Raw genomic sequence first — 12,053 nt, 5'->3', positions numbered from 1 at the left:
CAACTGAAATGCTTCTTTTAACCTTTAAAATTAATATTTAACTTCAGATGAAGAATAAAAATTTAAATGTGTGCCTGAACATATTGATTTTGCACAAACTTAAATATGTTTCTCACATTTTACATTTTTTCAGCAATGTTAAAATGAAACATTTCTATGATTCAATGCTGATCCTACGGGAAAAAAAAATCAGCAAACTTTCATAACAGTGCATTTGATTTAAAAACGTCAGTATTTTAAAAGTTATATATGAAAAGAAGATGTTCAAATTTTGATGGTTCTAATTCTTGAAGACAGAAACCACAATCAGAGACAAAGGGACAGTTGTCTTTAGAGGGTACCACAGGACGTCTCTCACTCCACAGCAGCCCACCAGTCTCCTCCCTCCCAACATACAACACAACAGTCCTCAGTGTCGAAGTGTAGACTCTTTGTGAAAGTGTTTGTTTTGAAAAAAAAAAAAAAGTGACAAAGACAGCAAGAAGAAAAAGAAGAAGATAGAAACTGCTTGTATTTCATTGCACGTGTGCGTATGAATATAAGCATAAGCGTAGACAGAGACTGGAATTGTCTGTAAGTGTGAGTGGTGTGAAAGACTGGCATTGAGTCCGAGTGGAAATCCCATCTCCGTTCACTGAGGTCATTATCATCCCATATCTTTACTACTCTGAACGTAAAGCTTTAACTCAAACTTTATCTTGATTTTCTCTCATTTTTACACATCAGTACAGCAAAGTATAGAATAAAACTCATAATAATGTCTACATTTTATGTCACACAAACAATTACACAAGATATAAATATAGTAAAAAGTCATGAGCTAAACCAACTCGGTCGTGACTCACCACGACTTTCCTAAGTGACGTGACCTTTGCTCTACTTACTCATCCWTGAATGGTTGCAACACAGACTATAATTTTGTTAAACCAACTGCTATYATTGTTGTATTAACATCATTTTGATCACAGATTTGAGTAAGCTGAATCAAAAGGTCCCAGCTGCTGATTAATATCAGCCAATTTATGAAAGACCACAGAAAATTAAGATTTTACCAGGTGGTTATTTGAAGAGTRTGAGCTGGATTCATAACAGAACTAATGTAATGATAGCACACAATGATCATTTATAAGACTTTAGTCAGAAATAACCAGACAGAACAATCAAAGCCTTTTCAGTGTTGTCAGATTACATTCTGCTAAATAAAAACAAATGCCTCTGCTGCCCTCTACTGGTTGGCTGTAGAACAACATAAATGAATCTGACCCACTGAATTCAAGCCTACCGTTTTTAAATTTGCATTTTCCCTAACCTGCAGCTCATATCAGGTTTCATGAATACACAAACCATCAGTTTTGTCTACCTATTAAACCTATTATTTGTATTGACCTTCAGTCATCGCAAAAGATTGAAAACAACCACAATGCTCTTGTGCCAAAACTGATGTTTGGATTATTTAAAACAAAATTGGTCATTTAAGCTGTTTTATTGCACATGATCACATGTTCACTGTGATGGAACAAATAAGCAAATGCAATCCAATTGATTTAATAAAAATTAAGCTGAAAACAAAATTTTATCTCAGTCAAATTTGCCAGATGAAGCTGCAAATCTGGACTTTTTCCAAAATATAACATAGTACGGTGAAATAAAGTTTATCTCTTACCAATAYGACCTAGAAGTGACTGTCCAATGTCTTTGATGTCGTTGTATTCATGCAGCTTATCAATATGATCCTCCAGCTCTTCAACACTATATCCTCTGGCAAAAACAAAAATAATATTGGTGTCAAGCAAAGGACATTTTTTTTTGCCAATATTCAAGCTCAGCRAGCAAAATGCAAACTATTAAATATAAAAGACAACCATAGTTGTACTCACTCTGCCTCCAGCTGTGCTATCTCTAAATCCAGCTGCTCCTTTTTCTTTTGTAGCTCTGCCACCTCTTCTTTAGGACTATCTGCTACTTGAAGCTGCAAAATGTACCAAAAACAAGTCATGCGAYTGAGGAACAACAAACACACTGTGGCATACAAGAGTTTGTGCAGGCCGGAGACTAGATGAGCTACTTACTGGTGACTTGAACTGGGAGTGTACTTTCTTAAACCTTGRGAATGGAGTTCTAGGAGGAAATGGAGAGATGCCTTTTTTTTTTTTTTGGTAAAACAATAAGAGATGTCTTGGGGAAAAAAATTGGTTGTGAGAGTAATCAAGCCAGTCCTTGTCAGAAATRGCAAAAGTAAACAAATTCAAAAAATACATTCAGCCAACTTGTTACTTTTAATTTTTATTTTTTAAATTTAAATTAAATCTAACAATGTGCAAAAAGATCCAACTTAAAACGAGTTATTTCCTAAGTTGCCTCTAATATGTAGCAGACGTTGTGGCCTTTGTTTGCTTTTCCTGGCTTTCCTTATACTCCAGTTTATGTTGGTGTTTCAGGTGATTAAACAAGTTTGTAGGRTTAGAATTAGTGTTAGCTGCYCTACGCTGCCTTTACCATTGGGATCACTGAAGTGACAATGTGTCATACACAAAAACATGTCGCCAAGTGGCAAATACTAACTGACAGTTTTACTGATGATTAATTACCAACAATATGATTTTGCCCAATCCTAGGTGATGCAAAAATAATCCAAAGCCTTTCATGATGAAGTAAATCATTAATATTTCATCGTAGTTATGCAATTAAACAATAAAAATCCTCTGAAAAATAGTTAAGTGAATATTAGTAAAAGTAGTCAAAGTACACTTTTAAAAAGTAATTTCCTATGTTGTTTAGTTCAACCGTATACATTTATCAACTACCRTATATTTTTTTCTCCTGTGATATAAGTACCACCCAAAAAGGAGTTTATTGCAAATAAACCAAGTTTATTATTTCAAATATTAAGGCATTCCCAACACTGCAAAAACTGTCCATCTAACCAAGTTTTAAAATCTTATATCCAGCCAAAAAGTCTTTTTGATCTTGTTTTGAGACTGATTTACTAAACAAGAATGGATTATGTAAGAATAATAATCTTGTTTTCAGAATGTGTAAGATTATTTGTCTTGTTAGTCTGAAAATTCGACTCAAATTAAGTCAAAATTTTCTGACAGTGGAGTAAGAAAATTTTACTTGGTAAGATTCTTGAAATACTTGATTTGACTCAGTATTTTCTTATTTCAAGAATCTTACCAAGTAAAATTGTCTTACTTCATTGGCAGAAATTTTTGACTTAATTTGAGTCAAATTTTCAGGCGAACAAGACAAATAACCTTACATATTCTGAAAACAAGATTATCATTCTTACACAATCAGTTCTTGTTTAGTAAATCAGTCTCAAAACAAGATCAAAAAAACTTTTTTGGCTGATATAAGGATTTAAAACTTGGTTAGGTGCACAGTTTTTGCAGTGAAGACATGATCCTGTTCCTCAAAGATCACTCTTCTGCATATTTGTGAGGTTTCTCTGCTCCAATCCACCTGGTATGAATGAATGGGTGATTAACAGGCATCTGTAAAACATGGGGTAGTTCATTTATTCGGTGTGCTGGAGCAGGGAAACAAATAAGAAACAGAGGCCCAGGATTGGACTCCTCTGTCCTATCAGTTTAGTATGCAACATTTATGTTAACTCTATCACTACATAACGAGACAAATAAAATATATTTAACCACTTAGTTTAACATTTGAGGCATACAAATAAACTGTGGCAGCTTCCCATTGAGGTTAAAAACTGAAGCTAACCCCGGCTGTAAAAAGCAACTAGCTACCTCAACTAGCTATCTAAGCTAACTGTTACGTACCTCTTCAGCGCCTCTTTTTTTGAGTCGTTTATCTCTGGCGTTGAAATGTGAACATCATTTGCACTACAGTTCGTTTCGACGGCCTGTTCCGTGCTCATATTGCTGTAAGTGGGGCAGCCACATTCGTTGACTTAGCATTCAGCAACGTCGAAAAAAAACTGAGAAATTTGCAGTTCGCGGCTAGAAGTGAAATACTGATATTTCATTGGATACAGAAACAAGGGGGCGTGACTTTACGGAAGTATTTACTATGGCCATCTACCGAGCATGCGCAGAGCGAACACCACAGTCAAAACCCAATAAAATAGGAAAAACGAAATTTAAAAGGCCAGGTCATGTGAAAAAGTAGATACATGCTAAAAAAAAAAGTCTTGTTTAATTTTATAAACTCATTGGTTTATGTTTTATTTGTTGTTTTAGCCACTTGTCTATTGAACAAACAATACCACAAAGCTTGCATAACAGCTTAATAATATCTACAATGCATTGGAAACATCTTAATTTATGATTTTATGATTGGCCAGGAAATAACTTGAAGAGTTAAGTGTTGTAATCATGTTGTTTATACATTAACAATGTACTTAAAAAGCTGATTTTTAAATACAAAAGCTTCAAAGATCTTCTTTAGTTGATATGAAAGTTTAAAAATATTTTTCTATCACATAAAAATGCAGCAAATCATTACATTGGTGACAGTATTTAGATTTTTTAAATTTTTTTTTGTAGTTTTGTAGTTTTCAAAAACAACCATCCTTTTGACCACCAGATGGCGCCAAAACCATTGCTAACTAAAACATACAAAACAAAATTTTCACCCTCTTTGAAACAACCATCATACTTTTTCACAAAGGGGAATATTACATGATTGCAGCAACCCTTAGCATATTTAGTTGTTAAACTGACTTTAATAACAAAACAAAAGGTTATAGTTATTAAAAAAACAGAACCCTTTTTTTGTTATCAGATATCAGGCTCCAAAATCATCCAGGTGCTTTTACAGGCCAAGTTCAGCGGTGCTAAAACATAGACCAAAACACCAYTGAGATGACAATAAGAAGCAAAAAGAGGAGACAAGAGGAGCTGATGTGTAGGTATAGAGGGCATAAAATCTGGTCCATTCTGTGTTATGTCCTCTGGATTCATTGTTTATTTATTAGTTGTTATACAGAAACATAGAGTGTGTGGAAATGAAAAATTCAGAGCAGAAGCCCCCTCCACCCCTTTAGGAAACTGCACTATTACACACACCGGGCGGTAATGGCTCCTGCACGGAGTCACGTGTTTGTGGGAGAAAGAGAGATTTATGGAGGTCAGTTATTTCTCACTGCCTATAACACAGCAGTACGAGTCATGAGTGTTGTAACAACATCCTTTACCTTGGCTGCTAAAAACTAATATTTTAATTTGTCAAAACCTACATAAATATCTCCTGTAATAATAAAACGAAAGTTGTAGATTGTTGCTGGAATGTGATGGTGTAAAAGTTCTGACAGATAAGGTGCAATTTAGGGTAAAAACAAGAAATGTGAATTTTAATTGGATCCTTAAATGGAAGAGAACAGAACATATTTGATATTAATGATAAAGATGATTGAACTGAGATATAATTAAAGCATCAAGTCTCAAATTATTTTAATAGAATGTAGGTCTTAATTTAAAAGGTTGTAACCTTTGAGAAATAAGCTGATCTTTTTCCTCAAATAAGCAGAATCAACAGTTTTTAAAACAGCAGGATGGACATGTGTCCTGAATTTCATCCAGCAGATAAAAGYAACATTAGTCCCAATCTTAGACAGTCTGAAACCAGCCAGTCTGCTAATGTGCGACGGGACCTGGTGAACCAGGATCTGAAGGTGGGATACTGCAGAGCTGGTAATGAGCTACAGGTGCATGGAGCCGGCTCAGCAGCCACAGCTCGACCRAACTGGTGTGTTGTTCTAGTTGGAAAACCTCCTGCTGTTTACTTGTTTATAATTCATGGAATCCCAGCTGCTCGTTTCATGAACATCTAGATTCCACGGCTGGTGGAACGCAGCCAAGGACAGTTGTAATMAAAAGCAAAGAAGAAAATGTGCTTGAGAAAGAGGAACTTTAAGACGTACAAAAAATGTGGGAGAGTGTTGGGTGAGGCGAGGGTGAGGATGATGATGATCAGCATGTTGTAACATTGATTCAAAGCTAAACGATGCACTGTGAGGCAGCTCAAGCTGACAGTCATTAAACCTCCATCTCAGACTCAGACCCTTTATTGCAGGGGTGTCAAACGCAGGTCCTTGAGGACAGCATGTTTTYCTTGTTTCTCTGCTCCAACACACCTGACTCAGTGAGTCAATTAACTCTTAACCTCCATTACATTTGTTCAGCATAAAGATTGTATTAGCTAACATGTTTTAAACACTTTTTTATTTCCATTGAAAAGCCAACTTCTTAAATAACTGTTGATGATAAGAGCCGAACAAAAGAAATCTTACCTCTCTTAAATAACATTTCAATATATTATAAAATTGTATATTTCATGGTAATGGTTTAGATAAATATTTTTTTTTTTTCATTTTTGTATCTTCCTTCCAGCTAGGCAGGGGGCATGGCTCCCACTTTGAAAAACACAGGACTAGTTCTCATTATAAATTTCTTTTGGCAAACCCTGGGCTGCTATGTTTCGATTTGAAGCAGCTGCTTAATCATTTCTTATGACTCTGCAGAATTCTAAAAACGTCAATAATAATTTGGGGGTTAGGCATAATGAATGGGTGATATTACGTTTCTTGAAATATATTATCAACAGAAAACCCATGTAATGACTGCACTTTAACACAATTTGTGGTTTTTCCATTCCTTCACTTTCAGAATCAATATGCTGAATGTGTGTGTGAAAGGGCGAAATACTGTCAAACTCTGCAGCTTTCAAAAGCTCCTTCAAGCATGTAGAGGAATGGAAGTTACTGGGTTATAGCAATAAACCCCATGAAATTCTAGTTTTAAATCAGAGTGAAAAGGCCAATTCTCTGTTAGAAAACAAATGACAGTGTTAAAAAYATTTTTTCATTTTGTGTTGGAGCCAGAAGCACATAATTCCCTATTACAGCTTTTGCAAAACAAAAAAATAGCACAAGTAAGTTTAAATTAGATGATATTAATCATAATTTGAAGATTTTATATATTTTTTTGCAGCAGAGTGGTTGCATAAATATCACAAAATGGCTGTGCGTCTCAAACGTGCAGGTTTTCTGTGAGATATTCTCTGCTCCACACCTCCATCTGTTGTGTGTTCTGCTTCCAATTCATTAGCCCTGACTCATATTTCTAATAATTTCCTATGTGAAAAAAAAAACTGTTGTGATTCTTTTTTTGCCTCTCCAACTCATTTGATTTTCTGCCAGGATCAAGTTTCCTGCTCTTCCTGTTTTAACCCACCTGTTGGAACACGTTCTCGCTTCATATTTTCAAAATCAAACGCAGAAGTCTGGAGGGTTTTAACACTATTTTATTAGCAACAATGTGTCCGTTGGTTATATATTTATATATTAGAAACAAAAAAAAAAAAAAACAAAAACAGAAACATCTCTGCTGTACTGTACCGAGTCTGGAAAACGAAAAGGCTGCATCTTAAAATAAAACAATTCAAATACCTGAACATAAAAAACACATTTCATTTGAATAAACACTTAGAATAGTAATAATCTGAATAATACAGTTCTCTTAGAATTATTTATGGCACTAATTTTGCTGTGCAGCTGTCAAAAAAACGTTCAAAAATATAAAGAATGACAACTGTTGTGAGTTTGTGTGTGTGAGCGTGGGGGCTTGGATTATGGCTGTTCTGTAAAGGCCAGTTGTAAACAAATAAAAATCAGTTTTTAACACTTAAAGGGTGGTTTTTCTTGGAGTATGTGTCTTTGCTTTGCACTTACTTGTGATGATTAAAAACAGGGGTGTATTAACTGTGTCAGATTTACAAAACTGTGTGTGTTGATGCCTTGAGGATTTGCTCGTCACAACCTAGCATGGGGCGTCAAGTGTAAAAAATATATATAAAAATATCATGAACACATTTTCATTATTTAGCTTACTTCTGAGCATAAAATTCTAGTTGTTCTTTTTCACTAACACTGTACTGTAGTTTTGTTTAGCTCATTGCTGTAGGCTAACATTTTGCAGSGGTTAGCTTTAACTAATCAGGATGACATCATCATCCTGCGACGAACAAACGCTTAATGCTGCTGAACATTAGTTCATGATGTGTTCATTGAAAATAATATAAATGGTGACTGTGGTCCGAAGTTTGAAGTGCAACTCAGACACCAGCCAACACTGCAAGTTTGATGTTTTGTAGGGAAGCATTCGCAGTGTTAGCAGTGTTAGCAGCGTTAGCTGATGCTATTTTCTCAGGATGATGACATCATAACAAGAGCCGAGAACTAACGGCAAACGACGGGTTCCATTCCGAAATACTTAAATGTAAACTTCATTTAGATTTAGGATTTTTTACACATATTTTTTTTACGGTTTGAGTTGAACTTTTAGTAAAAATTTGCAACATTTTAGAAAATTGAGCTAAACAACAATAAAATGTTAGTGGGCATTTTTTAACACGCAGAAAGTGAGCTAAATAATGAAAACGTGTTCATGATATTTTTCAATGTTATATTTTACACTCGGTGCCCCCCAACCTATAGGACCAAAGTATGCACTATTTCACCTTTTACTAAAAAAAATAAAATAAAATAAAAATCTACAAAGAGACAAAACAGAGCAGAGCACATCAGCATCTACTGTAAATTGAAACAGATGGTGAGGGCGGGGGTCCAGAAAGGACATTCAAGTCAGCTTCAGTCCTGAGCTGGATTCTCTCTGAAAACCTCAGAGCACATTTTCCTCAGTCCAACAGATTGAGAGGGAGGAAAGAGACTGAAGTGGACGTTATGGTCTGTTAAATATTTTATACATGTGCCTTTAAAGGTGAATCTTTAGCCRTAGACACTGGACATCAACCAGGTCACAAGAAATACAGAGAAAAGGCCACAAACTCAAAAATAAGTGAAGAACTGTGAAAAAAACTAATAAAATAAMACTGAAAGTTCAAACTGATGACTGCTCCTCTAATCGTAGCTGTATCAGTGAAATAAACGTGCAAAACCTAACGTCTGCTTGGGTTTAATTTAGAGTAAAGCTGCACACGTGGGTTGCTTTACCTCATTTTTGATAAATGTTTAATAAGTTATTGCAACCCACTTTTGCTCTGGGTTTTATTTTCACCAGAAAGACAGATTGGGACAAATTGTAACTAATAAACACACAAAGAAACAAACAAACAAAAAAAAAAGGTCTGGCATGAGATTTTACCACGTTACACGCTCAACGGCATACAGTTAATGCACACAAACAACTTGTTTCTGCACTTTACCCATCCTGCCTGCAACAACACAGATGTCTTTTTTTATGTACGGACACTGTGCAGATATTCAGAGCGACCATACTCTCCCAGCAAACACGAGACCTGAAAGGATGTGGAAAGAAGGACTATATCTTCCATGAGCCCTTGATGTCTGATGATCTTATGGCCAAAGTTAAAACTACAACCCCTGTTCCCAAAAGAAAGATGAGAAGTTGTGTAAAACGTGAATAAACAGAGAATGCAATGATCTGCAAAGTTCATAAACCCACATTTTATTCACACTGGAATAAAATAAAGGCTGAAACTGATATAGCACTTTTTAAAAGTTAGTATCGTATCTGATGACAGAAACACATAAATAAAAGTTGGGACAGGATTCTGTTTACCTCAGWGAACTTGTGAAAGTTCAGTTTGTGAACTCTTTTAAACTGAGGAGAGCAGCTGCTGGACTTCCTGGGGGATAATTTTGTTCCATTCTTGTCTGATGAAGGATTCCAGCTGTTCAAAAGTCCTGGGTGTTCTAAAACCTGCACATACATTTCTGCACTGACAGTGCCTTTCCAGATGTGTAAGCTGCCCATGMTGTGTGCATTAATACACCCTCATACCATCAGAGAWGCAGGCTTTGAACTGTATTTTTAGTTTWTAKGTAAAAAATTGGTCAAAATGTACTTCTGTGTAATACAGAACTATATAGACAATTACTGGGGTTAAAAATTTCCCATTATGAATACATAAAAACTGTGGTTATGCAATACTCCTCAAGCTGTTTATTGTTTTTATTTCTAACATTTACAGCCTTTTGTTGTCTTTATCCCAACATTCTAAGATGTGTTGCTGAAAAAAAATTCAAAATTATATATTTTTTAATTAGTTTCAATGTTTGATGTTTACTACGTTTGACTGTAAATAAAATGTGGATTTACAAGATTTGCAAATCATTGCATTTTGTTTTATTTGCATTTACACAACGTTCCAAGTTTTCTGGAATCGGGATTGTACAAAAAAGGTCCGTGCACGGCAGCTAATCCATAAAAAAACCTCTTCTCCTATTGTCATAAACACTATTTCATAATCTGGTGATGAATGAAATAWATCGTCTCATTATAATAGAGGGAGACTTCTAATCAGGTTTGATTTGTAGCAGCTGTGAAAGAGAGAAATCCCTCCGAATGATGGCGTTTTGACATTGCAGGGTCCTTCAAGTCAGGGGCTACACAGACGTCACCAAATTGCAAAATAAATCCCTTTTGTGTAAAAGAAAGTCTTTTTTTACTCATGATTCTTTGCCATGTTGAAATATTTTTGAAACACTTTTATATTGGCCCAAGTGTAAAATCATCAACCTGAGCATCTAACTTTGATAAAACTGTCCTGAGAGCCATCTGAGTCCTTCAATCTGCAGGCGAGGACTGGATAAACAAGACTAGAACTGGTCAAGCTGACAYAAACACAGTCTGAATCAGTCCCGCTTTGGCCTTCTCAGCTTTCAAAAGAAAACAGAAACATGAAACGAGCTTCAACCAGCTAAACATCGGTGCTGATGCTGCAGCTGCGTGTGAACATCTCCCTCATGGTCACCGACCGCGCCAGGTTTGGCTTCCGATAGTTTGAAATGTTCACGGGCACGGGCAGCTCCAGGTCCTGCTGCTGGACRCTGCGGTAGCTGATTCGCTCGCCTCCATTCCTCAGTCCGTCCGGTTGGTGGTGGACCTGCGGCGGAGGAGGCTGAAGGTAGAAAGGCAGGTCGTAGTGCGTGCAGGACGGACAGAAGGTCTGCGAGCGTGTCAGTTTTCTCGCCAGCGGCGGGGTGGAGAAAAGGGCGGGGCCATTCGGGATGGAGGAGGCGGCCGCCGTTGCCGCCACGATGTTGTGGTTGGAGTGAACTGGCGGGAGGCGGGACGTGACAGCGAAGTCCGGCTCCTCCTCCTCCGACTCAGACTCCTCCTTCTTACAGCAATAATACTGTGGAGGGAAAAATGAAGAAGGTACGTTGATGATAAGCCACTATTAGCCTGAAAATCACTTAAACATTACAGGACTATCCTCAGARCCCACTCATATGGATTATTTATCCATCCCAAATCACATTCAACTGTAAAAACCATAACGAGACATTATTTCATTAACATTTATTTCTACTATAAAGACAAGACCGTAAAAATACAGACAAAGCAATATTTTTTACGCCACCAAGGATCCCAGATAAATGATGTTTACTGGGTGCTCCGATGTGAGGCTGTGAGCTCTATTTACCCTGAACGCTAATTTTGAACAATATCTGATGTTTAGCTCTTTTAAATGAAACCAGAGAGCGTTGACAGAGAGGAGAAGGTAGAAATGACTCAGCCTGGAACTGAAAATATGGATGGAGGACAACAGAGCTGCTACATGGAAGAAGAATTTCTTAAGTCTGTTAGCTTTCACGTTAGCACCCAAGCTAATAGACCTATATGTTGATATAGCATTAGCGCTGGAGCTAACAACATTAATAACTAATTAACTGTATTTACACAGTTACAAATAAATATGCAACAGTTCAGTTAAAACCAATGCTATATCGGCATACATGCGTGTGTTTGTGTGTATTAGATTGGCTCTAACGCAAAAGCTAACAGGTTAATGCCGAAGTTCTTCTTCCATGACGCAGCCCTGTTGTCCTTCATCCATATTTTCAGTTGCAGGCTGAGTCATTTCTACCTTCTCCTCTCTGTCAACGCTCTCTGGTTTTATTTAAAAGAACTGAAGGTTGAATACTGTCAAAGATTAACATTCAGATTGAATAGATCTTGCTCGCAGCGGTGCATCTAGTAAACATCATCATTTACCCAGTATGCTTTTTGGTCCAAATAATGTGACAATATATATAT

The 12,053-nt window shown here is 36.5% G+C and overlaps 3 protein-coding genes across 6 annotated transcripts in view; all 3 read right to left on the bottom strand.

Annotated features, from left to right (window-relative positions):
• Positions 1-2,943, bottom strand: part of swi5 (SWI5 homologous recombination repair protein) — a 5,032-nt gene extending 2,089 nt beyond the window's left edge. The window contains exons 1-3 of one of the 2 annotated variants that reach the window (XM_014003880.1): positions 2,070-2,943; positions 1,878-1,969; positions 1,664-1,758 (exon numbers count right to left, since the gene is read on the bottom strand). In XM_014003880.1, coding sequence (XP_013859334.1) covers positions 1,664-1,758; positions 1,878-1,969; positions 2,070-2,258 — 376 coding nt within the window. In that variant the 5' untranslated portion in view covers positions 2,259-2,943. The remainder of the gene's footprint in view (positions 1-1,663; positions 1,759-1,877; positions 1,970-2,069) is intronic. The other variant, XM_014003879.1, reaches the window with a different exon arrangement.
• slc27a4 (solute carrier family 27 member 4) overlaps positions 1-3,956 on the bottom strand; it is a 28,907-nt gene extending 24,951 nt beyond the window's left edge. Inside the window, exon 1 of the mRNA XM_014003876.1 lies at positions 3,789-3,956. Within this exon, the coding sequence (XP_013859330.1) occupies positions 3,789-3,886 (98 nt within the window). The 5' untranslated portion in view covers positions 3,887-3,956. The remainder of the gene's footprint in view (positions 1-3,788) is intronic.
• A 4,382-nt stretch (positions 3,957-8,338) lies between these two features.
• fam163ba (family with sequence similarity 163 member B, genome duplicate a) overlaps positions 8,339-12,053 on the bottom strand; it is a 30,848-nt gene continuing 27,133 nt past the window's right edge. For all 3 annotated transcript variants that reach the window (XM_014003874.1, XM_014003873.1, XM_014003875.1), the window contains one exon: positions 8,339-11,148. In XM_014003874.1, the coding sequence (XP_013859328.1) occupies positions 10,711-11,148 (438 nt within the window). In that variant the 3' untranslated portion in view covers positions 8,339-10,710. The remainder of the gene's footprint in view (positions 11,149-12,053) is intronic.

Source organism: Austrofundulus limnaeus, unplaced genomic scaffold (genome assembly GCF_001266775.1).
Source record: "Austrofundulus limnaeus strain Quisiro unplaced genomic scaffold, Austrofundulus_limnaeus-1.0 Scaffold20, whole genome shotgun sequence".
Taxonomy (NCBI): domain Eukaryota; kingdom Metazoa; phylum Chordata; class Actinopteri; order Cyprinodontiformes; family Rivulidae; genus Austrofundulus; species Austrofundulus limnaeus.
Note: the sequence above shows the minus strand (reverse complement) of the source record. Positions and strands in the feature narration are given on the sequence as shown.